Source organism: Vombatus ursinus, unplaced genomic scaffold, assembly GCF_900497805.2.
Source record: "Vombatus ursinus unplaced genomic scaffold, bare-nosed wombat genome assembly UNPS02014167.1, whole genome shotgun sequence".
NCBI classification, from domain to species: domain Eukaryota; kingdom Metazoa; phylum Chordata; class Mammalia; order Diprotodontia; family Vombatidae; genus Vombatus; species Vombatus ursinus.
Window position 1 is genome coordinate 2,266,643 of NW_020953945.1, and position 27,156 is coordinate 2,293,798.

General features: G+C 49.7%; 1 protein-coding gene and 1 pseudogene across 5 annotated transcripts in view; both read left to right on the forward strand.

Annotated features, from left to right (window-relative positions):
* DGCR2 (DiGeorge syndrome critical region gene 2) overlaps positions 1 to 12,996 on the forward strand; it is a 99,343-nt gene extending 86,347 nt beyond the window's left edge. For all 5 annotated transcript variants that reach the window (XM_027859412.1, XM_027859414.1, XM_027859411.1 and 2 more), the window contains 3 exons: positions 2,090 to 2,242; positions 6,243 to 6,479; positions 8,248 to 12,996. In XM_027859412.1, coding sequence (XP_027715213.1) covers positions 2,090 to 2,242; positions 6,243 to 6,479; positions 8,248 to 8,489 — 632 coding nt within the window. In that variant the 3' untranslated portion in view covers positions 8,490 to 12,996. The remainder of the gene's footprint in view (positions 1 to 2,089; positions 2,243 to 6,242; positions 6,480 to 8,247) is intronic.
* A 1,681-nt stretch (positions 12,997 to 14,677) lies between these two features.
* LOC114041145 overlaps positions 14,678 to 27,156 on the forward strand; it is a 13,940-nt pseudogene continuing 1,461 nt past the window's right edge.

Consider the following 27,156-nt stretch of genomic DNA (forward strand, 5'->3'; position numbering starts at 1 on the left):
TGGGTGTCTCCTCACATCAGCTGCAGGTGTCCCTCCTTGAAAATAAATGTCACTTGGGCCACAGAGATTCACAGAGTTCACAACACTGCTTTGTGTGGCCTGATTCATGTTGGCAGATTTCAGGGACTGTTAGACTAGACTAATCCTACGTTAGATGGTGGCACCCACCAGCCAAGTATGCTGCTTCAATCTGATTTGCTAAGAGCTGAGAGAGTAGAAACATGGCAAAAAGGCCCGTCGTTTGGAGATGGGAGACAGTGGGAAGAAACCGTAGGAGTAAAGAGAAACACCATAGAACTTTCTTGTTTTTTCTAGACCAGGTTTCCCTATCTCACCTAGGCTAGACGTGTAGTGGCCACTCATGGGCCCGATTCCAACACTAATCAGCAAGGAGGCCTGACCTGCTCTGTTTTTCTGATCTGGGTTGGCTTGCCCCTCCTTAGGCAGCCCCCCAGCTCTTGGGAGCTCACCCTGTCAGTAGCTGATTCAGTATGGATACTCGACCGGCTCCAGCCCTGCTGGAGCTCAGCACTCCCAAAGCCTGGGCCTTCCCACCACAGGGGACTGCTTCAGGTGGATAAAGCATGCTCAGTCGGCATGGGGTCTGCAGTACCCAGACTGTCCCTGGGCATGATTGCCCCACCCTTTCTTCTTGGGTTTTTGTTTCTTTGGAGTGATTTTTCTTTTTTTTTTCTTTTTTTTAAATATAATTTTTTTTAACTTATTCATTTTTAGTTTTCAACATTCACTTCCACAAGATTTTGAGTTCCAGATTTTCTCCCCATCTTGTCCCTCCCCCCACCCCAAGATGGCATGCATTCTGAGTACCCCTTCTCCTAATCTGTCCTCCCTTCTGTCTCTCCCCCCCTTGGAGGGATTTTTCTACATAGCACCATCTCTTAGACTTTACAGTGGCTGACAATCAGGAAACAGGCTTCTACTGACAGAAATTTGCAGCGTTACTAGAATACAGAGTCTCTAGAGTCAGGGGCGTTAGCAGTGGCACATCTGCGCGGCACAGCTTTGGGTGTGATGGCGGGCAGGGGCCTGAGGGAAGTGTCTGAGGGTTCTGCAGATGGGCCGGCCTTCTCCAGAATGGCTATAAATAGAATCTTTGTAGAGAGTCCTCTGAAGGAGCACGTCTTTGCTTTTAAGGCACATTAATAATGTACTTTCTGAAAACAGGCTGCGGCTGGAGGCTTTGGTCAGCCAGAAATGGGCTCAGGGGCTAGATTTTCGGAAAGGTGTCGGGCCACTTCTTTGGTGCCCCCTTTTAAGTCTGCAGCATCTCAAGAGGTGATACCACTTCCCCACCCCCCACTGTGGTTCTCTTGTCCGTGTCTCCCTTTGGTGTAAAGCTGTTTCTTTAGTCTAACATCCTCTTCTTGAAAATGATAGTTCAGTAAAGCAGTTTGTGAGCCTTGAAGCCCCAGGGGGATGGGAGCTGCTAATACCGTCATACATATGAGACTCCCTAGAGAAGCCACGGATTGTTCTGGGAAGACAAAGTGTTTGGGTAAGGCCGTAGTGAAGAGCCCAGCACTCTTTGGTGCTCTAAGCGTCGTTGATGGTGACGGGCAGCACAATGACCAGGACCATGAGAACCGCTGCTCCTGTGCTCTCAGCCCTTCAGATGGGGCTCCTCGGCCATGTGGATTGGGTCGAGGCCTAGCGCCACTCCGCTGCCCTTAAGGAGCAAGCGGTCATCAGGGGTCCTGTCTGCTGGTCTCAGTAGATCTGCAAGGTCAGAAGTTAGCAGAAACCCAGAGCCTTCTCCAGTGTTTCATTCTCCTTTGAATTTAGGCCCTTAGGTTGAAAGACACTTCTTTATATTGGAACTCGGGCTCAGGTTTGGATGACAGAAGCACATGGTGTGTCCCTAATGTTTAAACAATTGGTACCCGCCTGGGACATGTCTCTGACCTCTGCGTGTGTGCATGCATGCGTATGTGCGTGTGTGTGTTTGTGTGTGAGATAGAGACAGAGAGAAAGAGACCGAGACAGAAAGAGTCAGAGAGAGACAGAGAGGGAGAGAGAACGACCCCCAGGCCTTGGGCCAGCGGTCACTGACTTTGGTTTTGTCGGACAGACGGCAGCAGCTTGTTTGATTCCATGGCAAGTGGGATGCGCCTCATCGTCAGCTGCATCTCCTCCTTCCTCATCCTGTCCTTGCTGCTCTTCATGGTCCATCGGCTGCGTCAGAGACGCCGAGAGCGCATCGAGTCGTTGATTGGCGCGAACCGTAAGTAGCCGGTGGCCGCTGTGGTGGCTGCCTCAGAAAGGTTTCACAGGGCTGAGGGGACAAGTGGTTTGGACCTTTCCAACCTTCGAACAGCATTTCATCTATTCTCAACTCAACAAACATAGATGTAAAGGCTGTCCTGCTAGGCGTTGGGGATCCAAAGGGAAAAGATCTAGTCTCTCCCCTCAGGGGGCTTCCTTTCTATCAGGAAGCAACAGCAGATACTACAAAATCATGCAGCGTCAGGATGCGGTATTCTGGGGTGGGAGGGAAGGCCTCCAGTGTGAAGCTATACCTTGAAGGGATGGGGGGAGGATGAAGTGGAGGGAAGCAGGCAAGAGTGATGGGCATTGGGGGCCGGGATGTGTACTGGTGGGAGAGAGAGGTGAAGCTCAGAGGGCTGAGGAGAGGTTGGAACCAGATTGGGATGGTTTTAAATCAGTCAGTCAGGCAGCAAGTATTCAGTAAGTGCTTACTGTGTGCCAGGCACTGTGCCAAGCACAAACAAAAAGAGAGACAACCCTGCCCTCTTGGGGCATCCAGTCTAAGAAAGGCAGAAGGCAGCAGGGAGAAGATCCCCCCACCCTGGTGGGGCCTGGTGGCCTCGGCGGCAGAGCCACAAGGGGAGTGGGGAGGAGTGGAGGGAAGTGCCGAGTGTAGGCATGGGCATCTCATCCCAGAGGCAGCATCCCGCACGGCCTGAATGAGGGAAGCCCCCGTGGGCGTGGGGAGAGAGATGGAACAGCGTCGACAAGGCAGGGAACCTGGCTGGCTGGAGGAGGTGGGTCAGCGAAGAACAGGGATGACTCTGGGTCCCCAGGAGAATGGTTGGCTGCCTAACAGAAGCAGGGAAATTGTAGGCATGCTGAGACAGAAGAGGGTAGTAAGCTGTTGCCACGTGGAGGAAGGCCAGCTGTCCAGGGTGTGGAGGCGAGACTTGTGTGTCGCTAAATGGAGTGAAGGCTCAGACGGTGGTGAGAGCGTTAGCGGTCATTGGGACCTCCACTGAAGTTTCTAAGGATAAGTGTGATGGAGGCTGGCTGGTTGTGAGGAGGGACTGCGCTCCTAGAGAAAGAAGGTGGAGGGGCCCCGCCTGGAAGCTGGTAGGGAATCCCGTCTGAATGACACACAGCAGGGGTCTGGAAGGGGCAGGGAGCTTCCACTGAGACCCAGAAGCCCCAAGGAGCTTAGTGAACTGATGGAAGAGGAAGCCACAGCGCCCGTCGGGAGGCCAGGGAGGACAGCCACAGGGCCGTCCAGACAGGCGGCAGATTGACGAGGGTTGGCTTTGGCCCCAGAGAAGAGAGAAGAGCAAATATTCCCTCACCTTCTTGGCGGGGTGGGGGGAGCATGGCCGACGCTTTTTACTTTGTTGGTCAGTTTTCCTGAAATTTTTTTCTTCCTCTTTTTTCTTTTGTCTTTTATTATAAAGAAGGACTTTCTGGGCAGATGTGGGGGGAGGAATACAGCGGAAAATGTAGGTGATACATAAGCAAAAGATAGCAGCACAATTTTATTTACAAAATAATAGAGCTGAGATTCTGGAATGCACAAGGCAGAGGTGGAGAGGAGCTTGGGCCTGGGCCCAAGGAAGGGCAGGGCTGGGCTGCATGAGGACAAGGGATTTTCATTTAGGTGCCGTCTGAGTCTGATTCTAATTTCAAACCACAGGGAAAATTTGTTAACCATAGAACAGTGGATGGCCACACGATTCTAATACAAAGAGGACCATGCCCCACTCCCCAGATGGATTGCTTATTTGGTTGTCATTTCCTGAGCAGGGTGGGGTGGATGCCACATCATTTAGTTTCTGATACCAAGCCTGTCCAGGTGGCCAGGAGAACTGGTGTTGAAGGGCCTATCTGGGAGACATCATGGGAGAGGCCTGGCATTGGGCCCTTGCTGAGCATGGCCTTCTTGAGTTACTTACTCTCCCACTGCTAGTACAGTTGTGTCCCAGGCCCCAGCTTGGATGTTGATTTGATAAGCAGCAGATGGGAGACGGTAGGCCCGGAGGGGCTTGTCCAGAAGGCCAGGAAACAATAGACCTGGTTTTGGGGGCGAGTATGTTTGAGGGGCGCAGGGAGTTCCCAGGGGGAGCAGGCCTTTCCTTCAGACCCGGGACACACACACCAGGATGATACAAAGAGACTGCCCTTGAGGAGGCCGTTCATGATGGGCTCTGGTTAAAAGGGAAGCATAGGATGGACCCTGGGCCAGAGACTCCACCTGGGGGCCCCAGCCTTCTCAGGCTCAGAGGAGCTTGAAGTTGGGGGTATTGGAGCAGGATGTTACCTCAGCCCCCAGGCTGGGGCTACTGCCTGAACTTGGTAAAGCCCATTCCTTCCGGGCTCCTGGTCTGTTAGTGAAAGAGGAGGTGGCCATCAGGGCACGCTGGAAAGGCTATTGCCTCTGGAGCCTGAAGGTCTGGATTCAAATTCTGTTTCATTTCATTTTATTTTTTAAAACTCAGTTTCATTTTCAGCTCCAAATTCTTTCCCTCCCCTTTTCCCTTCCCCCCATGGCAAAAGCAAAACCTGTTATAAACTATATGTGTACATATATACAGACATATATTAAAAACAAATTCCTGCATCAGGCATGTCCAAAACCAAAACCATAAGCCTTCCTCCGCTCTCTGAGTCCAGCTCGTGTGTCTCTGGAGCAGGGTGGTGTGGCATGTTTTACCATGAGACCCCTGGAATGGTGGTGGGGCCTTATGGAGATCAGAATTCCTAAGTCTTTCAGAGTTCTTTGTCTTTACCGTGTTGTTGTGGTATAAATTGTTCTCTTGGTTTTCCTCCCTTTCCTATGCATCACTTCATGTAAGTCTTCTCAGGTTTCTCTGAAACCATCCCCTTCCTCATTTCTCAGAGTGCAGCAGTGTTCCGTCACATTCGTGGACTGTGACTTGTTTGGCTGTTCCCCAATCCTTGGGCGTCTTGCCCTCAGTTTCCAGTTCTTTGCCATCACAAACAGAGCTGCTGTATATTTGACCGCATGGCTCCTTTTCCTCTTTGATCGCTTTGGACCATAGAGTTAGTAGCAGCACGGCGGGCCGAAGGACATGCGCAGTTTGCGCAGTTTAATGGCCTTCTGGGCCTCACTCCAAGCCGCTTTGCCGAGTGACTGCACCATTTCCCAGCAGTACTTTAATGCACCTGTTTTCCCACAGCAACTCCAGCATCTGTCCCTGTCCATTTTTATCAGCCGTGTCCGTTGGATGGGCGTGAGGTCGAAGCTCAGAACTGTTTAATTTGCATTTCTCTGATTATTGATTTAGGACATTTTTAGTATGGCTGTTGGTAGCTAGGATTTGTTCTTCTGAATACTGCCTAATCACATCCTGTGACCGTTCATCGACTGTGGAATGACTCTTATTCTTATAAATTTGAATCCACTCCCTGAATATCTTAGAAATCAGAACCGTATCAGAGAATCTTGCTGCAAAGACTTTTTTTCCCTCAATTTTATAAGGTCCTTTCCAGCTCTACACCTGGGATCCTATAAGAGAAGCCCAAGATGAGGAAATATTCAGACAAGCCTAAAACGTGTTTGTGTGTGTGCGTACGCAAGTACGTGCGCATACATGTGTGTGCATGCATGTGTGTGCGTGCGTGTGCGTGTGTGTGTGCAGGAGTGGGTGGAGGGATTACGATTGTTCTTGTGAAGTATTGATCAAAATGATTTACGGAGAATTGGGCCGCGTTAATTCCAGTTCCACAAGCTCAGATTAAGCTTCGAAGGAGCCAGCGCCTGCGCCTGTGCCTGTGCTGAAGGAGAACCCAGCCCTGTCCTTCGATGGGGGAGGGGTGTCCCAGGTCATAGGTCCTCCCCACGCAGAGTGGGTCAGAGGGGAAGAGTCCCCCGTCCTCTGCTTCCGAACTCTCTGGGTGTGGCCCGTCTCCTTCAGCGATGATGGCAGCAGAGTCTTTGGGGTGGGCAGGGAGTGGAGGACAGAGATGGGGCGCCGCTTGACTCTTTTCCCTGTCTCCCACAGTGCATCATTTTAACCTGGGCCGGAGGATCCCAGGCTTCGATTATGGCCCTGATGGCTTCGGGACGGGCCTCACTCCGCTGCATCTCTCTGACGATGGAGAAGGCGGAGCCTTTCATTTCCACGACCCTCCTCCGCCATACACGGCCTACAAGTACCCGGACATCCAGCATCCTGACGACCCCCCGCCACCCTACGAGGCCTCCATCGACCCCGACAGCGCGCTCTGCGCCACTCCAGGTGCTGCCCCCTCTTCTGACTGCTCAGCCGTGTGGTTGTAATGGATCTAGAATTTAAGAAAATGAACGTGTGGTTTTCAGTGTTTTTCCTATCAGCTTTCTGTTACCTCTGCAGCAGCCGTCCTCCCCTTCCTGTCCCCCTTGTCCTCTTCATCCCCCTCTTCTGCCTCCCTGCCCTTCCCCCTTCTTCTTCTCCTCTGGCAGAACGTTGTCTTCACTCAGCACTCTCCAGGGCAGCTCCTGAAGCTTGTTCTCTGGAGCAGAAGTGATGCCCTGGGCGTGTTGGGAGGTGTTTGTTCTCAGGTCCTCAGTTTGTCTTCTTCTGGTCCCTATTCCGCACCCAGATGTGAACACATGTCCCCCCTTTGAATACTGTCACTGGAGGAGCCTGTTCTGAGGATCGTTCCCTGGGTGTGCACACGTGTTGGCCTCTGGCCGTGCTCTCGACTGTCTGCTGGGGCTGTTCTAATGAGGGACCCCCGGGAAGTGGGCCGCACCACTGGACGGCGTCCCTGCCGACAAAACTGGGGGACAGAGTCCAGCCTTGCCGAGGGGATGTTGAGGCAGAGGGAAAGGAAGTCACTTGTCCAGGGTCGCCCTGAGAGCAAGGGCAGAGCCAGGGCTCGCGGCCAGGCCAGAGGGGATCAAACCCTGCTTTGCTCGGGAAGTCCCGTGATCCTTGTTGGTCCTGAGTGGGCAGACAGCTCCAGGACAACAGCCGTCATTGATTCTGAAGCCTAGCTGGGCTTGCCGAAGGGGTAAAACTTTGGGGGTATCAACTTGCCTTTCGGGGCACTAGATGGCGCCACAGTGCATAGAGCGCTGGGCCTGGAGTCAGGAAGACTCGTCTTCCTGAGTTCAAATCCAACCAGCAGTGTGACTCTGGGCAAGTCACTTCACCCTATTTGCCTCGGTTTCCTACTCTGTAAAATGAGCTGGAGAAGGAAATGTGAACCACTCTAGTATCTCTGCCGAGAAAACCCCAAATGGGGTCACAGAGTCGGACACGACTGAAATGCCTGAACCGTAACCCTTGCCGCCGTGGAGCCGTGACGTGGCTCTGGCTTCTGGGTTCTGGAGTCGCGGCAGGAGTAGACAGAGACGATGAGGTGGCTGGCGCTGCCTGCCTGGCGGGGTCCTTGAGAGGAAGCCTGGGCTCCTGCCTCCCAGGATGCTGTAGGGCTTGGAATTTCCTTTTGGTGAGCTGGGAGGGACGGCCACGTTGGGGTTGGCCCTCGTTCCTTATTCCTCGCTGACTGCATCCTTGTTTGTACAAGTCAGGGCGGGGCAAACGTTGTGTTCTGACTCGACAGTATTTTAGCGTGGGCGGGCCTCACCATGGGATCTCAAAGGCTTTGCCCATGGAAGGGCCGGCTGAGCGGGGGAGGCCTGCACGGTGATGGACTGGGTGACTCTCACCTGAGCACCAGCTTCCTGAGGTTCCGGGGCTGGGGGGATCTGGATTGGTGCAGGGAATGCTCCTGCTGGAGAAGGCCTGGACCCTCAAAGAAAGAAAATGGAGGAATAAGCTGGGGAAAGGAGACCTCAGCCTCAGCTCCATCTGTGCTCCTCGGGGGGGTCTCCTAGGGTAGCTGTGGGGGTGGCTGCCGTGGCTGTCATGATGTTTCATGGCCATCTGCCAGGGCTGGGTCAGGCTGGCCTTGACGGTGAGGGAGGCAGGGGGCGATGGGAGAGGGCCTTTAGGCATCCCGGCGTGCTGCCTTGCGTGGCTGCCCTGCTTCCTCATCACTTTTTGTCTTCCTTCCTAGATGGCGTTTGCCCCCAGACGGCTCAGAGCAGTCCGCCCTCCCTAGGAGACAGTGATGTGTCTCCCCGACTCTCGGAGGGGCCTCTCCCGCCTTTGGTGGGGCCCTCCCCAGCAGAGCTGGATGACTCGGCTGATAGCAGCACCCTCCTCGTACCTCCGGACACGCCCCTGAGCGAGAATAGGCCGGCAGAAACTCTGGGGGGCAGCCGCTCCAGCCTCTGCTCCCTCAATACCATTGTCTAAAGGGGCGGCGAGCCAATAGCCTGCCGGTCAGAAATCATCGGAGCAACTGTTTGCACACAACTGGACGAAGAATCACGGCTCTAGGCGCTGAGCTCTGCCCACTCTCTTCCAGGCTGGCATCGTCCCCCATTATGCCGGGCTTGGCTTTGCCCTCACTGTGCATTCACCACCGGGTTTATTGTGTAAATAGGGATGGGGGCTGTGTGAGAGGAAGGCCAGAGGGTCCTCATCAGGGGATGAAGAGAGGACAGAAAGTCGGGCAGCTTTGGTCCCTGCTCTTGGGTTTGGCTCATCTTCTTCGGTTATGGAGGAGGGACAGGGTGACGGGCTCTCGGTGGTAACGAGCTGGCTGAGGCTGGGGGCTGAAAGGGGCGGGGTCTGCCTGCATCGCTAGCTCCCATGTAGCGCTTGGAAGTGTCCACAGTTCAGCCACAGGTAGGGCTGGCTGGGGTGTAGTGATGCTCACATGTGAGCTTAGGACCGGGAAGGCCCTGGTGGTGAGGGTGTTAGTTGCCAGGTCTCTGTCTCCATCTTGAAATGGCAGGAGTGGAAGAAGGGGATCTGCAGAGGGTTTGCCTTTAGAGGCCTTGGATGCAGGCCGTAAGTGCGGGGAGTGCTTAGAGATCTTCTGCCAGGCTTCTAGGCTGGTGAGAGCGGGCACGCTGGGATGTCGATGCTTTGGCTTCCTCAGGCTGCTGTCCAGCATCCCCGAGGTGGGCTGAGCAAGTGGGGCAGAGGAGAGTGCGGCTCTGCTGGCCAGGGACCTCAGTGCAGAGTGAGGAGGGGCCGGCCCGGCCTGGTAGCTGCATTCAGACCTGCTTGGGTGTGAGATCAGAAGAAAGGAAATGGCCCATTGGGAGTTGGCCTGGTGATAGAACTGCTTCTCAGACTGTGAACTGGCCTACCGACTTTGGCAGGTGGGCGGGCGGCCTTGCTGTGGGAGGGTCCACAGTGTGAATCCAGGCTGATCTGTGCAGAACCTCCATGCGTGACGTCATGCCTCTGTGGGGCTCCCCCAGCCTCGGCCGCCATCTCTGGAAACTGAGGTCCATCCTCCCACACTCAGCCCTCTCTGCCCTTGAGCCCCTGAGGACCCTGCTTGGGGGAGTTGCTGCCCTTTCTGATGCCTCTGGAAGAAGAGGCCTTGGAGGCAGCGGGCAGCAGAGAAGGGGAGGACAGGATCTTTCTTGGAAATGGCTGGAGTTGCCCCGAGGGGGGATTTTCGGGGGATTTTCAGGGGATGGGAGAGCAGCTGAGAAGATGCTTGATTTCTGCTGGTGTAGGCTTCAGTCCACTGGGGAGCTTGGGAGACTCGGTGGGGGGGGGGGCTCCCCCTCCATTCTCCACTTAAAACTAAGAGCATCATGGGGATGAGCCCCAGGGGTATTTCTAGGGCCCAGACCTCTCAGCCTTAGCTGTGTGATCGCTGGTGTCTGTCCCCACCTGCCTCTCCCTCCCCCTTCAGTTCGGTCAGTGGTTTACCTCATTAGGAACTCTGGGGGGGATTTGTGGGCAGCTGCTCCCGTCAGGGCAGGGCTGATGCCTCCCCGGGAGGGGGGTGGGAAGGTTACCCAGGGCTGCGCACGTCAGCAGCTTGTCTTGTGGTTATTCAGTGTGGGCAAGACACGAGGCCTTCTGTCTCCCAGCGCCCCCGTCCCCACCAGGCCCACTTTGGGAGCCTTGCCCTGCTGAAGGGTTGTTCCTGCTTCCTCAGCCACCACATGCACGGTGTGGTGTTGGTCGTGAGCAGCTGGTGAATGGAGCGGGGTTTCTTTGCCCGGTGTGTTGTCGCTCGGCCAGAGACAGACGCAGCCTATGGACAGCAAACGTTGCCCAAGTAGGAATAATAAAGCGGGTGTTGTGCACTTTTGAGCACATCTATACATTTTCTATACATTGTATGTACTGACCGTGTTTCCTTTAGTTTTATATGGGTGGTCGAATGTGTGTGTGGGTGTAGGTGTGTGTGTCTGTGTGTGTGGGTGGGCATGATCATGGTATGGTTGGGTGCCCACCTGAGGAAGAAAGGCCTGGGATGGCTCAGGTAGGAGCCTTCTGAGGAGGCTCGGAGAACGTGTTGCTGGGTAAAACCGCACCGGGCATTCCTTCCTTCATTTATTCATTCAGCCACATTTCCTTGGGCCAGAACCGGCCGCCTTGTGGGGGCATTGTTCCATCTCAGCTCAGTGATTCATTTCCTGGCCTGTCACCTCTCAGAAGAGTTAGGGACAGTCCCTGCAGCCCTTCCTTCCTCTTGGGTTCCTCGTCACCTGTGGCTGTTTGTTCTCCTGTTCTGTGGAGGGGGCCCAGTTGCTTTTCTCTTGCGGGCATGTGCGGACATGTTTTTAATTTCTTTTTCTCTGTCTGTGCAAGGAGGGATGGGTGCCACCTGGGGGCTCCTGCCCTAAGCAGAGCTTGTTAACAGCTGCCCCGGCCCCGTGGCATGGGGGACCTAAGCAGGGAGAGCAGTGGCAGCTGCTTCTGGGGACTCTTGCTCTTAGAATCCTTCTTCCCTCCTCTTGCCAAACGGTTGCTGGGGGAAGTGTTAGGTTTTTTTTTTTTTTTTTTAAGAGAATGATGGCATCATCTATTTGCACATTGAATCCCTCATTCTGGTTGTTAATTAAAGACAAAAAAAGCTTTTGGTTGGTGTTTCCGGAATATTATTTGAGGTCTGCTGGGAAAGAGAGAAAGGCCGTGTTTCAGAATAGGGGAGTGCTCAGCATCTGCTTACGTGCCTCTCTCATGTGTTTGTCCTGCGTCACGCGGCCCTCAGACAGATGGATTCTTTCTCATTTTTAAACCTGGAAGACGCTAGGCTCACACTGCGCTAACTGATCTCCAAGGCCCCTTCCAGAAATCAGCCCAGACCAAAGCGGAAGGAAAGTCACTAGTTAGCTTGTTTGCTTTCAACTCCAGACCGCTGGGGAACCCTGAGCAGGGAAGCCACGGTGGTCTGTCCGAGTTAGCCTGAGGCTGCGCCTCCCCTGAGAGAGGCCTGCCCCTGGCTGGCTCCAGAGCCATCCCCCATGTAACTGAGGGCCTGCAGTTAGAGCCTAGGCCAGCGCAGTGCCTGAGAGCCAGGCACACGGAGCTGCTGTGCACCAGGGCTGGAGCTGAGACGCATTTCTACACATTGGAGTATTGTAGGTAGTAAATCTCCCCGTATGTAGCTCCCCCAACCCCAGCCCAGCCCTGCCTGGGTCATTTGTAGTTAGAGACTTATTCCTCACTTCTCTGAACACGAAGCAGTGCCATTTGAAAACATTAGGATCTACACTTTCAGAAATACTCAGTCATGGGTGTCCTTATGTTTTCACTTGATGAAATGACTTCTTGTCAGTCACTACCTTGTATTCTGGTGGCTTCTGCCCCTGGGCAGGCAGTGAGGTCTGGGATAGTAGAGGTGGCATTAGAGGACCCCCATACCCCCAAACACAAATGCTGTAGCCACAGCCTGAGCCCCGAGGCCTCCTGAGGCCATGCAAATGAGTACCTTTCATTCCAAGCTGAGGCCTGAGGGTCTGGGCACCCAGCCCAACCCTGCCCTGCCCCATTGTCGTGTTCCTGTCTGCTACCCTGAGCCATCCAGGGTGTGAAGGCAGGAGAGTGTATAGGTGAGTGTATCTCCACAGGACTGCCTGTAGTGGCGCGGCTCTGCCGGGGGAACCCCAAACCCGTCACCTCAGAACTGATTGGGGGTCCATGTGGCTTCTGTCTGTGAACATGTGACCCCACCCCCTTGGAGAGAGCCCCTGGGGTGTTGTTCCCCATCCTGCCTCCCTTCTCGGAGCGAGGACTAGATTCTGCTCAGAGAAGTCTGTACAACAGCTTCCACATGGGTCAAGCCTGGGAGTGTGTGCTTTCTGTTCACAGAAAAAGATGCTTCCACATTATGCACTAGGTTAGCATCCCTCGGGGTCACCAAGAAGCTTGGGCAGGATGCCCATTGGCCCTTTTCTCACCCCCCTGAAAATTGCCACCTTCTCCAAGGATTTGGGCTCCAGACTTGACTGAGTACCTCACCAGGGGAGGGGAAGTTTGTGTGGTCCAATAAGGGGTGAGGCTCTTTCTCTCTTCCCCACATGCCCTGCCTCCAGAGCTCCTACACAAGATGGATTCAGTTGTTTGAAGTAGGACCCCCCTCCACTCTCCACCTGCCCTCACGTCAAGCCTCACTTGCTCCCAGGCCCAGACTTTGCCCTTGGGGGGGTGGAGAGTGAGGGGGCCATGCTGCTCCGCCCTCCCCTCATGCCCTGACCCCATGGAGCTGGTGAACTCCGCAGCCCTGGAGGAGGGTTTCTAGTCTTCTCTGAAAGGCCCTGTAATAGTGGCACTGGGCCGTGTGGACATCCTGAAGACTTTCTCTCTTGCTTTCACGGAGGTGGGGAGGTTAATTGTTTGGATTGTTTTTTGTTGTCCAGTTGGCACTAATCTTTTTGTCCTCCTCAAGATGCTGTGAGAACTGTGTCATCTAAATGCCAAATAAATTTGTGTTCTGGCCACAGCTCCTTGGTCGTCATTTTGGACAGGGTAGCCCCCTTGGAAAGCTGGGCTTGTGGGCGGGAGGGGTTGTGGGTACCATCTTTGGCACAGTTTGTAGAGGCTCTGCCTGAGAGGCCCTCGGGCTGCTGGCCCACAAACTGGACCAGGCAGGCCCGGAGGACCAGAATGAGCAAACTAGCTCACAGACTCACTCACACACTCAGAGGCTTGTGAATCACCTGGTTAACCACAACCCACAGAGTAGTGTATAAACATTAGTCTTCTTATTTTACGGTTGAGGAAACTGAGGCTCAAACAGTACCTGGTAGAACCAACTAGGTGAGACTTGCAGCCAGTCTCCTGACGCCCAAGGGCAGCACTCTCTGTTTAGAAGTGAGTGTCAAGGCTTTGGGGCTCTGTGGGCCGTCTGTGTATTGTTCCTTCATCCCTGGGGATAGGGAGAGGAGTATAAGTAAACAGGATCACAGGATTTTAGAAGGAAGGAACCTGTATAATCCAACCCGTCCCTGAAAAGTAGTCCCCATTAGAGCGAGTGAATGAATGGGAAATCATTTTTTAAGCATGTGACTGGTGCGTAGCACTGTGCCCAGTACTGAAGACACAGATCTAAAACAAAGACAGTCCCTTGCATAGAGGACCTTACATCTAAAAGGGGGGAGTTTGGGCTTGTCAGGTCACTGGCCTGGAGTAGCTGTGGGGAGAAAATGAACAATGACTGAGTTCAAGAACGAATTGTTGGTGACACCAGGGAAGCAGGTCCTATTAAAGTTGTGGGGAGGAGAGTAGAAGGATTGGGGGCAGGGAAAGAGTGCCTTCCCTCTGGTAATTATTTCCCAGTTACCCTGTGTGTAGCTTGCCTCTTTTTGTATCCCCAGTGCTTAGCCCAGTGCCTGACACTTAGTAGGAGCTTAATAAATGTTGATTGATTGGAGAGGAGGCTCCCTGCCACCTGGGACCATCCAATAGGCTACATGGAAGTGGGAGCAGCTAGGCCTTAAAATTTAGGTAAACTTTTAACAGAGATGAGCAGGAAGGTGAAACTCTAGCCATGAGAAACAGCACACACCAAGGCAAGGCAGAATGTTAGCTGCTTGAGGGCAGGGTCCGTCTCACTTTTATGTCAATATCCCTGGCTTCTAGCACCTAATGGACGATTAAGACATGTCTGTTGGTTGGTTGATTAAAGAGAGCATATATTGGAAATGTTGAGGAGTCAGTCCAGTTTGGCTGGAAGGTGGAACCTAGGAAGGAGGCACCATGTAAGGCTAGGAGCTCCCTGAGGGCAGGGACTGTTTATCGCCTTTCTTTGTACCCTCAGCACTTGGCAGGATACCTGGCTCAGCAGGTGCTTAATCAGTGCTGGTTGACTTCATTACTTGTTGACTTGCGAAATCTGGTTAAGGCCATATTGTTAAGAACCTAGAATGCCAGGCAAGAGAGTTTGGACTTTTATATTCAATAGACTCTTGGAGGGACGTGACAGATCTAAAACAAAGATCTAAAACATAAGTGTGGCAGCCGAAGGAAGGATGGATTGCAGAGGAAAAAGTGGAGGCGGGAGGACGTATTAGGGGGAGATAATAGTAGTCCAGGTGGGTGGTAATGAGGGCCTAAGCTGGGCCAATGACCATGGGATTAAAGAGGAAGGGAATGGGCTGGAGAGGCATTGATTGCGGAGGTGAATGACTGATGGTGCTGCGTACAGCCAAGCTGCACTGATATTAACTCGAGGGGATGCTCAGAAGGAGGAGCTGTCAGCCCAGATTGCCCTGGGTCGCAGAAGCTGCGGAGGGGGGCAGCAGAACGCTCGCTTGATCCAGGGAGTCATTGGAGACTTACGGAGAAGCAAAGGCTTGGAGCAGTCGAGACCAGATAGACAAGATGATTTCAGTGGTTCTCCAGACCTGGGAGTCTGCACTCCCTAGTGTTCCACCATCACGGTCCTCCTCAATCAGCCCTCGTGCCCAAACCTTCTGGCAGGTGATGTAAGCCCAAGTCTTAGAGGGATGGAGCTGAGCAAGGAACACGAGAAAGAGGATCCCTCTTCCTTCCCTTCAGGAGTGTGTGTGTGTGTGTGTATTTTCTTGGGAGTATCATTATAGTATCTGAGTTTTTAACCTGGTGAGTAACCAGTTTCCTTTGTATTTTATTTGATGCATTCAAAAATGTGGTTCTGAGAAGAGGTCCGTGTGCCAGAGGCATCCGTGACACAAAGTAGGTGCAGATCCCTTGTTAAAATGAAAAAATCCCAGACCTCAGAGTTAGAAGTCCTTTCCTGCTCCAAGCCTCCTCTTTTTTTTTCCTTTTTTGACGAGGCAGTCGGCAGTTAAGTGACTTGCCCAGGGTCACACAGCTAGTAGGTGTCAAGTATAAAGCCTTCTCTTCTTCATCAGACAAGCATCAATTAAGTTCTCACTGTGTGCTGCGAAGTATGATAACATTAGCTGCTGTATAGCTTTGTTAAGAAGAAAAGAGATTTGTAAGCCATAAAGTTCTGTTCAAACGGGAACCATTGGCCTCTTGGGAATGCTGGTTGGTTTGGGGGAGAAGCCCTTTGCCTTAAATTCTGGGCTGGGTCATCAAGGAAACCTCAACGGCAGCTTTCCTCCACTGGTTTAAAACTATTCTTCTGAGAAGGAGGGCTAAAGGCTTCTCCAGAATGCCAGAGGAGTCCAGGATGCAAAGATGACGAAGGCCTGGCCTGGGCTTGGCTTTGGTGCCTCTGGTGACAAGGAGCCAGTCCATTCCACGGAGGACAGTTCTGATGGTTCTGAACTTGTTCCTTAAGTTAAGGTGATGTCTGCCTCCTCATAACTCCTAATTATGTCCTCTATGGCTAAGCTACAGAAGTCTAAGCTTTCATTTACATGATGACACTAGATAAAATTGAAAGTCGGGGTAACGTCATGCCTCTCCCAGGCATCTTTCAGGCTAAACTCTCCAATTCCTTCAATAAATTCTCCATTGGCAAGGGTGCAAGCCCCTTCACCAATCCTGGTTGCCCTCAACAGAACCCTCTCCAGTGTGATGTCTATCCCAAAGTGTGGGATCCAGGCCTGCACCCAGTACTCCAGGTGTGGTGTGACCAGTACAGAGGCCTGGGAGGATTAAGAGCCCGGGGACCCCACAAGGCTGACTTGGCTTTTTTTATCACTTGTCGGTCCCTGAGTGAGTTGGAATAGTTCTGGGAAAAGCCATGGCCGGTGACCCCCATCTCCCCCTATCGTAACAATCAACTCCAGGGTCCAGTAGGACCCATGGGAAGTGTTTCAGGAGAGGTGACCTGGGGTGAAGGCGCATAGGAGATGGAGTCTGAGATGTGACTCAGTCACCAACTGGCCTTGGGACATTGGCCAAGTTATTTCAGTTAAACACTTACTATATGCCCAACTATCAGCTAGCATTTCTGTAATAATGTCAGTTAGCATTTCTATAATAATATCAGCCAACATTCCATTTTAAGGTCTGAAAAATGTCTTGCAAACATCTCATTTTATCTTTATAGCAACTATAGCAGGTGCTATTATTATCCCCATTTTACACATGAGAAAACTAAGGTGAATAGAGGCTAATTGACTTGCCCAGGGTCACAAATTCTGCCTAAGGCAGAATTTGAACTCAGATTTTCTTGACTCCCAAGTCTACCAAGCCACCTAGATTCATCCTCTCTGTGTGAGGCTCTGGGAATGCAAAAAGAAGAATGAAACGTTCCATCCCAACACTTACAAAGAAGGTAGAAAGCTTCACGGAGGAGGTGGCGCCCCAGCTGAGCCTTGAAGAAAAATAATCCAAGAGCATTTCTTAAGCACCAATTGTGTGCCAACCCCAGTGCTAGGTTGCTGGGAGTGTAAAGACAAAAGAAAGAAACAAGAAGGGTGTAACAGCCCAAGCATGGGCGGTGGGGTGGAATGTGGACTCTGGGTAGTATTTCTTCGGCTTCCTCGTCTGTAAAACGGAGGTAAAAATGCTTTTCCACTCAGAGGGTGATGGTGACGAGTTTGCTTTGGTAAACCTTAGAAGAGTTTATTTGCGTGAGCTCTTATTGATGGTTGAGGGAGGATTGCCCCATTGTGGGGACTGAGAGAGGAGGCTGGGGGACCTGCTGTGGAGCAATCATTTTAAAAAATGAGTGAGGGGCAGCTAGGTGGCGCAATGGATAGAGCACCGGCCCTAAAGTCAGGACGACCTGAGTTCAGATCCGGCCTCAGACCAAACACTTGACGCTTACTAGCTGTGTGACCCTGGGCAAGTCACTTAACCCCTATTGCCTCACCAAAAAGCAAAAAAAAAAAAAAAAAAAAAGTGAAAAAATTTAAAAAGGAAGAAGGAGGAGAAAATTCACTCTTTGGAAGGTTGATTTGGGAATTTTCTCTTTGATTGGAGCTCCCTAAATTCAAAGTCCATGAGCCGTATCATTCCCCAATTCAGCTCTACTTATTCTGAAGCAGCTTAGAATAGGGGAAAGACCCCTGAATTGGGAGGCAGGATCCCTAGTGTCTAGTCTAGACTTGAGCAAATTGCCTTCCCATCTCTAGGCCTCAATTTTCCCTCATCTGTAAGATGCTATAGTTGGACTTTATTTCTAAGGCCCCCATCAGCTCTGGCACAGCTTTCAGGTTCTAGCCCTGGACTTGTAGTAACCACACATTTTTAGTTGTTTTAGGATTGACATTTTTATCCCAGCAGCAGTCTCTGGGTATGGATCAGGGCTTTGGAATCAAATTGGGTCAAATTGGGTCTAAGCCATCCCCTTGTACTGTGTGATGGTCAGTGTAGAAACCCAGCCCCTAGGATCTGCTGATGGGCTGGAGAAGGAGGGGACTCCCGGCTCCCTGTTCAAAATGGGACCAGGCTGGAGAGAGAGATCTCAACATATCCCCTGCCCCCCACCTCACTTTCACAGTTTGGGTGGCTCTAGGAGGGGGAGGATAAAGCACATAGAATGGTGAACTGTAAGAGATCATCTAGTGCAACCCCCCCCCATTTTACAGAGAAGGAAGCTGGAGTCCGGAGAGGAAAAATGGTTTTTCCAAGATAGAGTTGGAACAAAATGAAGAACCATGGCCTCCTGACTCCCTGCCCGGGTCTGGCCACTGTGCTAAGCCCTTTCTCTTCCAGAAAGCCCACTCTGCTCCTTTTGCCCTGGTCCCTCGGCTCTCGATGGTCCTCAGGTCACCTGGGGAATAGGGAGGCAGGGAATAACAAGAGAAGTGCCTGAGATGGAGGGGGGCATGGAAAGAATCCATGCAGTAGCAGGCTTTGCTGAAAGAACTGGGGATATTTACTCTAGAAGAGACACAACAAGTAAGTCGTTATCACTCCCATTGTGCAGATAAGATAGTCAAGTCCTGAATTGGGTTTACTATTGAACAGATGCAGCAAGGTGGCAGTGTGGTTAAGAGTGCTGGGCTTGGAGTCTGGAAGACCTGAGTTCAAATCAGACTTGTCCATTGCGTGATCCTGGCCAAGTCGGTTGACCTGTCTCGTGCTTAGTTTCCTCATCTGTAAAATAGGGATAATGATAACACCTACCTCCCATGGTTTTTGTGAGGATTAATCGGTCAATAAGTTATTTGTTATTGTTATATTCTATATAATATATATAATAATTGTTATTATAGAACATTATTATAAGTGCCTCCTGTGTGTCAGGCACTGTGCTAAGTGCTCCGGACACAAAAAAAGACAAAAGACATTTTCTGCCCTCAAGGAGCTCCCTGTCTAATTGGGGGGAGGGACACACAACAAACAAGCAAAGTTATGTACAGTATAAATAGGAAGTAACTAATGGGGGAAAGGCACTAGAATTGAGAAAAGCTGAGGAAGGCTTCCTCAAAGAGGTGGGATTGTAGTTGGGACTTGAGGAAGCCAGGGGGTCAAATGAGATAGCATATATACAGGCTCTGCAAACCTATAAGGACAACGTGAGGTCTGTTTGTTGTTGATGATGGTGATGATGATGATGATGATGGTGATGATGATGATGATGATGGTGATGATGGTGATGATGATGGTGATGATGATGATGATGATGATGATGATGATGTTACCAGTCTGCTCAGCCTAGGGCCTCATACCTGGAAAAGAGGAGACTTGGAGGGGACATGACCAAGTTCATTACGTTTGGTGGCTGTCCTAGGGAAAAGGGATTTGCCTTGGTCAGCTTGAGCTCTCAGGGCAGAACCCAGAGAAATGGGCTGAAGATGAAGGCCAACTCTAGCTCAGCATAAGGAAGAATTTCCTAAGAATTAGGGGCCCTTGTGAAATGTGTTGAGTTGCCTGGGGAGGGAAGGAGCTCCTCATCACAGGAGAGCTTTGAGTCTAGGTTGGATGACCCTTATTGGGGACATTGTCTGAGGGATTCACGTGGCAGGGGTGTAGGTGGACCACAGTCCTTTCTGAATTGGCATTTGGTGATTCACTGGGAGTGGGGAGCGGAGGTGGGACAGTTGACAGCTGGTAGATTTTGCTTTGGCTTGGGGAAAAATTTTCTCACAGAGTTGTCTGTCAGTAGAATGGGCTGCCTTGAGAGGCAGTGAGCTTCCCATCACCGTCACCCCTTTGAGCAGAGGCTAAAAGACCTCTCTGAGTGAATGTTGTGGAAGGAAGGCTTGAGCAGGCATGGGAAGAATGAGCTATGAGGCCCCTTCCAGCTACAATTCTCTGTTTCTCTACTCCTTTGTGACACTCCAGCCACGCTCTTGTTTAGGCTGTTTGGAGTTGAGTTTCCCTGGGGTCTGGACTAGGTCTGCCTCTGATGAGGCCAAGCTCCCTCCCCTAGGATGGGGATAGCCCCCTGCCTGCCCCTGAGAACCAAACTTGTCAGCTTGATGAGAGAGGAGGCTCAAAGGACTGGCCAGGCTGGGTCCTCTGGGAGCCTGGTTGGGCTCTGGGCTCAGGGTAAGAAGTCAATCTCTTAGCAATACACTCAAGAGGCAGCCGGAAGAGCCTTGGACTAGAAAGCCCTGGGTTTGAGGCTGGGTCCTGCCCCTTAACAGTGCCCCTTAACAGCTGTGTTTCAGTCTCAGTTTCCCTATCTCTAAAATGGATATGACCCTTCCATTCTCTTCCTCCCTGGATTGTTGTAGGTTAGCTTTGTAAACTTCAAATGCTAATTCTTGCTGTTCTGACGGAGGTCTCCCAGGTAGTCCACAGCATTGTTTGTTTGTTTGTTTGTTTTCTTTACACCAAAGCTCCTAGCATCTCTCTCCTCCACCAAACCAATGTTTTGTAATCTGCATCGTGAACTTAAGAGTTGAAAGGAATTTCAGAGGTCAATTATTCTAACCCTTCTGCCTGATGTAGGTGTTAACCGAACTGAACTGGCCTCTATCCTGTGGATGGCTGGAGCCCAGGAGAGCAAGCTAGAGATAGGAGAGTCAGGAAACAAACAGAAGTTTAATTACAAAGTGAGAGAAATGACTTACAAGCAAAGAGGGAAATTAGACTTAGGTGCTTGGGCCCCATCCCTAGTGGGGGGACCTGAGGAAGTGTAGGGAGATCTCAATACTTGTACCTATGGCTACGCAGTGAGCTGTAGCCCTGACAATGAGGGGTAACAGCAATGATGAGACAAGTCTGATTCGTAGCAGGGCTTCATGACCGGAACATGGATATAGCAAGTGCTTGTCCAAGCTCAGAGACTTCCTAGTGCTGGTCACAGCAATACAATAACCATATGATTTTGCCAGAGGGTGAGATCATCCAGAGGGTGAGGGCAAAGGATTGTTGTTATGCCAAGCTCAGGGCACAGCTTGTTTTCTGGGTCTTAGCTCTGGAAAACATGGTGTCTCCTAATATCTTGACACAGGCACGCACTGCTATTAGGCCTGGAACCCTGGACGGCTTGCTGAAGGAATTAGATAAATGAATACCCAGTTGTCAGAGAGATTCCTAGAATCTTAGAGTTGGAAGGTCTACCCCCACCTCCCACCCCCAAAGGATGAATCAGCATCTGCCCATGTTCATGTCATTGCATCCCAAAGGGAAGAATACTATGTTTTCCTCACTTCTAGAAACAGTCCAGGTACATTTTTAGAAAACTCGGATTCTTGGGAAATGTTTCCTTATGCTCGATGGAATTTGACCCCTTTGTGACTTCTGCTGGTGGTTAGGTCTTCTCTATGGATTCAAGGCTACTGAAAGCACTTTCTGTATGAAAGCCCTTTCAAAACTTGGACAACAGTGAGTATTTGTACTTCCTATGTTGTTAAACATTTATTAGCCCTGTGCTGGGTTTGTCCCTGCTTCGTTGTTTTTAGGGAGCTGAGATTGGGCCCAAGTGGCTTCTTCCTTCCCCAACACGGACTAAAATCCATCTATACCTTAATAGATAGTCTTCCAGGGTTGTTTTGGCCTCAGAAAAATTCATCAACACCTGTTGGTCAAGCCTCTGGTGACAAAGTAGCATAATGATTATAATTATTAGTATGATCAGAGATAGCATAGTATAGAGGATAGAAAACTGGCCCTGGAGCCAGGAAGAGCTGGGTTTGAGTCCTGACTGTAACACACACTGGCTGTGTGACCCTGGGCAAGTCAACCCCTCAGTGCTGTATTCAACTCTCTAAGACTCCAACTTTCAGAGAAGGATCCCATCTGCATTGATAGAGGGAGTTTCTACATCTGAGAGTTCCTCATATCAATGAAATCACAGATCCAATTGCTATCCCTGATAATTAGAGTGAGGAAGACCTGGGTCCCATCCCTACCTCTGACACTAGCTCTGTGACCCTGGACAGGTCATTTAATTTAGCCTCAGTTTTCTCATCTGTAAAATAGGAATGATGATACCTGCAGCACCCACCTCATAGTACGAAGATTAAATTTGAGAACATTTGTAAAGTGCTTTGCCAACTTCAAAGAGCCATGCCAACATCAATTGTGCTGATGAGTCACACATGTCTTCATGTAGCCAGTGTAGGGTTAAAGTACGTACAGATTTTTTTCTCATTGAAGTGATAAAGTGTTCACTTGAAAAAGGACCAGATACATATTTCTCTTCTGGCAGATCTTGATGGTAAAAAGCAAAGTTGTTTCTCCCAGTGAAAGCTTCTCCATAAGTGACATCCCATCTCCATTGGCCAGCATGTACGCTGTGCATGTGGGGGAGAGTTAATCACTGACAAAATTTTTCTGAGAATTAAAGACATTTTTTTCCCTGGAAATTGAGAACATGCTTCATTAAGCACATATTACTCCAGAGTGGCAAAAAAGAATCTTATAATTGTACTCAGTTGCTTTGTAAAGAACTCATTGAAAAAACACAACATGTCATAGTATTTTGGGTGAATTGGGCAGAAAGTGGTCAGCCTTATTTATATGTGATGACGATGAAGATGATGATGATGATGATGATAGCTGATAATACAGCACTTTAAAGTGTGTCAGGTGCTTTCCAATCATGACCTCATTTGCACTTCCCAACAACCCAACGAGGTAGGAAGTACAAGTCTCTTCATTTGGTAGTTGAGGAAATAACTTTATAAGCCCGGGGGCTGGCCCATGGTCACCCAGTTAGCAAGTGTCAGAGGTGGAATTTCAACTTGTCCCTTCCTGATGTTAAGACCTACACTGTAGCAATGTTCCCCTGCCCCCACCCTGGCTCTGATGCTTGCTCCCGGTGTGGCTTTGGGCTAGTCACATCACCTCCCTGGGCCTCAGTTTCCTCCTCTGTAAAAAGAAGGGAATGGACTAGATGGCTTCTGAGGGCTCTTCTAGAATTCTGTGACCTCTGACATGGAGGTGCTTTCACCGAGCATGCTGTCACAGGATCGTAAGAATTCAAGCTAGAATGGACCTTCAGCCACCAGTTGGTCCTTTCCCCTGATTTTACAGATGAGGAAACCAAGGCTCAGCTGGGAAAAGTGGCTGGGTCATGGTCACATGGCTAGTTAGTAGGAAAGCCAGCTCATAACTCAGATCTTCTTGCTCCAAATCCAGTGCTCATGCAGTGACATATCTCATACCTGAATGATAGATGCCTTGTACTCTGTATGTCAACTCTATGATTCCCCCTTCCCACTATCCCCAAGCACTGATCTTAAATCACTGCTGCCTTCTTCATGTTTCAGGCTGGCACGATTTTTCATTGTTTCTAGATCTCCTTATTCCAGATCTCTTGTTAGACACAGACAACAGTTTTATCACTCCCCCATTTCTCCTCCTCCTCCATCTCTCTGGTAATTATTTGTGTCCCATGGTAAACCCACTCCACCCCTTGGGGTAGGGAGAGAGATCACCCTAGTTGATGGGGCAATGCAGGCCATTAGTTTAGAGCCCCCCTTTTCTTCAAGCCTATCTGCAAATATGTTACCAACACTGCTCAAAGGCAAACAGCCTTGAGGACTTTTCCAGAGACCTAACCAGGGCGGCTTGGATAGCTTACAGAGGCCAGATAAAGATAGCACTTTAGCAGGATAGGACTCAGTTACAGGAGTTCTCTCTCTAGTGACTGTGGGAAGATTAGGTACATTAATGCACTATTGGTGGAGCTGTGAACTGGTCCAGTCATTCTGGAAAGCAATTTGGAACCATGGCCCCAAAGCTGTTAAATTATGCATGTCTTTTGACCCAACAATACCACTACTAGCCCTATGACCCAAACATCTCACAGTAAGAGAAAAAGGATCCATATGTACCTAAAATATTTATAACAGCTTTTTCTGTAGTGCCAAAAAATTAAAGACTGAGGTGGTTGTCCATCAATTGGGGAATGGCTGGACAAGTTTATGGTATATGAAAGTGATAAAATACTATTGTGCTCTAAGAAATGATGAAGGAAATGATTTCAGAGAAAACTACGAAGACTTATATGAACTGATATGGGGGAGGGAGTAGGGGAGCAGAAACAGGAGAACAGTTTATATGGTGGCAACATTATGGTAAACCAAACAACTTTAAAAGACTTAGAAATTCTGGTCAATGCAGTGACCAACCATGATACCAGAGGACTCCAGGCAAAACATGCTACCCACCTTCAGCTAAAAAAGTAATGGACTCAGAATACCGATTGAGACACACACGTGTATTAACAGGGTTTGTTTACTTTCGCAATGGGGGGCAGAGATGGGAAGGAGAGAATTTGGAGACAAAAATAAAATTGAATTTTTACAAAAGAATCCTTTCTATAATATCCTTTCCAAGTGCCCTAACCCCCTCCCCATGCCCAGCCTCTTGAGGACCTCTGGTGAGGGGGAACCCATTCCCTCCTGAAGCTGCCCATCCCACTGTTGGATAGTTGTGAGGGAGTTTTTCCTGACATCAGGCTTAAATCTGCCTCTCTTCTAACTTCCCACTACTGATCCAGCTGCGTCCCCTAGGACCAAGCAGAACAAGGCTGATCCCTCTTCAGGTGACACTCCAAGCATTCAAAATCTTCTCTCCGAGCTAAACACCCCCATTTCCTTTGACTGGTCCCATTTATAATATATTCTAGCAGTCATAATAGCTGATGACTGGTGTTGGCCGGGGAGAAGCTGTTCAGTGACTCACCACCAACCCTCTCAGCCTTCTCTTCCTCTCTCTCGAACTCACACACACACATACACATACACACCCACACACACAGAAGAGATGGTGGCAGTGGTGGGGGACTTGGACCCCTAGGACCCAGACACATTCTTGTGAAGAATCCAGTGCAGGAGACAGGGGCATGGCTGCCGGGGACTGCTGTGAGGGCGGGATGAGAATGAGGATGTCAAGAAAAACTGATGAAGAAGAAAAAAAACAGAGGGGCCAGAGATAAGATCAGAAATGAAAATTTCAGAAAAGAAAAAAATGGAGAAAATGAAAGAGAAAGAACAGCAGCAGAAGAAAAGACAAGAAATTAAGAAAAGGTTAGAAGAGTCTGAAGAGCTCACACCACCAAGAACAACGAGCAGGTGAACTATGGCTAAAAAAACTAGAGGAAGAGGCAGACCTTGAAGTAGCAAGAGAGACCTTTGTCATAAAAGATAAAATCACAGCGTGAAAAATCTCTACATTCTGCCAGTTTCTTGGAAGCCCTAGTTAGAGATGTGTGTATTTCATTGGAAATGGGATGACTTGAAAAAGATGACCAATTCATTGTTAGCATCATGCAGGGAAACATGGAAATGAGGGAAGCTAGCCCCTCCTCCTCCACCCCAGAAGAGAGGCATGGTTCCTGAGGGGAGGGGGCGCTGAAGGCTACAATAGAATATGATCTTGCGGACTATAGTCTGCAAGACTTTGGAAGATGGTGCAAGACTTTGAAGACTTTCATGTGACATTTCATCAGCTTCTGTCATTCACAGTCATTTCAACATGTAGCACACTTTTATTTTCCAGTTCTGCTAAATGCTACAATCAAAAGTGCAGTAGCTTTGTTCTGATTGCTTAACCCCTTGAAACTTAGATGCTAATGCAATGGGGAACTTAGTTCTTGTTGCCAAGGGCTTAAAATCAGGGAACTCAGTTGTTAGTAAATGATAGTAAAAGAAGTCCCAATAATGATGTCACTGTTGCTAATGGTAGCAGAACCACTAAACTGGAAACAGCTGCAGAATGACAAAAGACAAAACATAGCAAAACTATGTAGCATTTACCGGAGTCATTCAGTAATACAAACTTGACCATACCTCCTTGAACTATTTCATATCTTGTCAACAAAAGCAGTTTGCAACAAGGATGTGTGAGTGTGCACCTGGTATGGAAATTGCTTTGGCTTAAGGTGGAATGTAGGATTTAAAAAACCCATTGCACAGAAACCGGTTTATTTCAGAGTAAGGATACTGTACCTGGAATGGCTACTCATTTGACATTTTAAAAATTATGTAACTGAAAACGTGAAGCTGAAGAGGTAATGTCTCCATTGTTGAATTTGACAAAACCCAACTTGTGGCATATTGAGTGTTTAAACAGTCAAGTTTATATTTATTGGAATGTTTCTACTGATGCAGCTCTTGGCGGGGCTTGAGGGGGAGTGCTTTATTATTATTATTATTATTATTATTATTTTTGCTTGATTTAAAATGTCTGAAGAACAAAACTTCCTTTGTTCTAGGCTGACAAAGAACAACTTTCACCAGGTTTGGGCATTTCCTTTCCTTTACAAACATGCTTAACAAACTGCAAACAGTTACTATGGTTTGGTAAATTGTTATATTAACAATTATGACATCTGCAATGTTTTACAAAGTAACTAAGTTAACAAAATCATTTGTTAACAGGATTTTACTGAGCCAATGTCTAACCTGAGAATGACGAAACAGCAGGCTAGAGACAAAGTATCAGTAATCAGGTAGCCGTTTAATTAATTGGTTTCATTATGAGGATCAGATTTGCAAATTGGGAATTCTTTTGATCAGAATTCCACTGTGCTGAAGTGAAGACAGAGACTATATACATAAATCACAAATGGGAAGAGGGGGATGAAGGTGGATTGCCGACAGTTGTTCCCAGGGCCAGAGTAGTTTCCCATGAAAAGCCCATAAATGGAAGATAATACAACAATTCTGGAGTCCTGTGGAGCAATACTGCTCAAGTCCTTAGGGGTCCTTACTTGGTGGGTCACAGGGCCGGAATTCTGTGATGGGAACACGTTCTGCCTTCTTTGATTCACTTCCTTCAGATAGAAAGGCAGAAGAACGCTGGTGATTGTGAGCCCTGTCAGGGTCTGATGGATCAGTTGAAGCTCCATTGTGAATCTGGCTCACAAACTGGAAAAGGCAGTTCTGCAGAATTTAATCTATTAGTAAATTCATTACACATATCGTATTGATTAATATGAAAATCTGAGATCTCAGATCTGTGAAGGAATGGCTGTTAACCTCCCTCCCTTCAACGGCTGATTGACAGCGCTCTGTGTCTTTCTGACTTCTTAGGGTGATCCGAGTGAACACTTTTTCTGGGAGCTTGAGGGAAGCAGAGCTTCTAGGACCTCTGGGTTCTCTGTTCTGGGATGAAGAAAACCTGGCCTAGCTTCCAGACTTCCAGTGTGCTTGATCTTCAGAACCACGGATAGCTCCCAAACCCCTTCTGGTCACCTCCAGAGGGCACCCCTAGCTAAGAGTTTCCTGAGGAGTGTCCGGGCCAGTCTTCCTGTAGAGAGGTCATTCCAGGCCTGTCCTGTAGGTGGCTCCCTGGTTTGGGGGGTGTGTGTGTGTGTGTGTGTGTGTGTGTGTGTGTGTGTGTGTGTGTG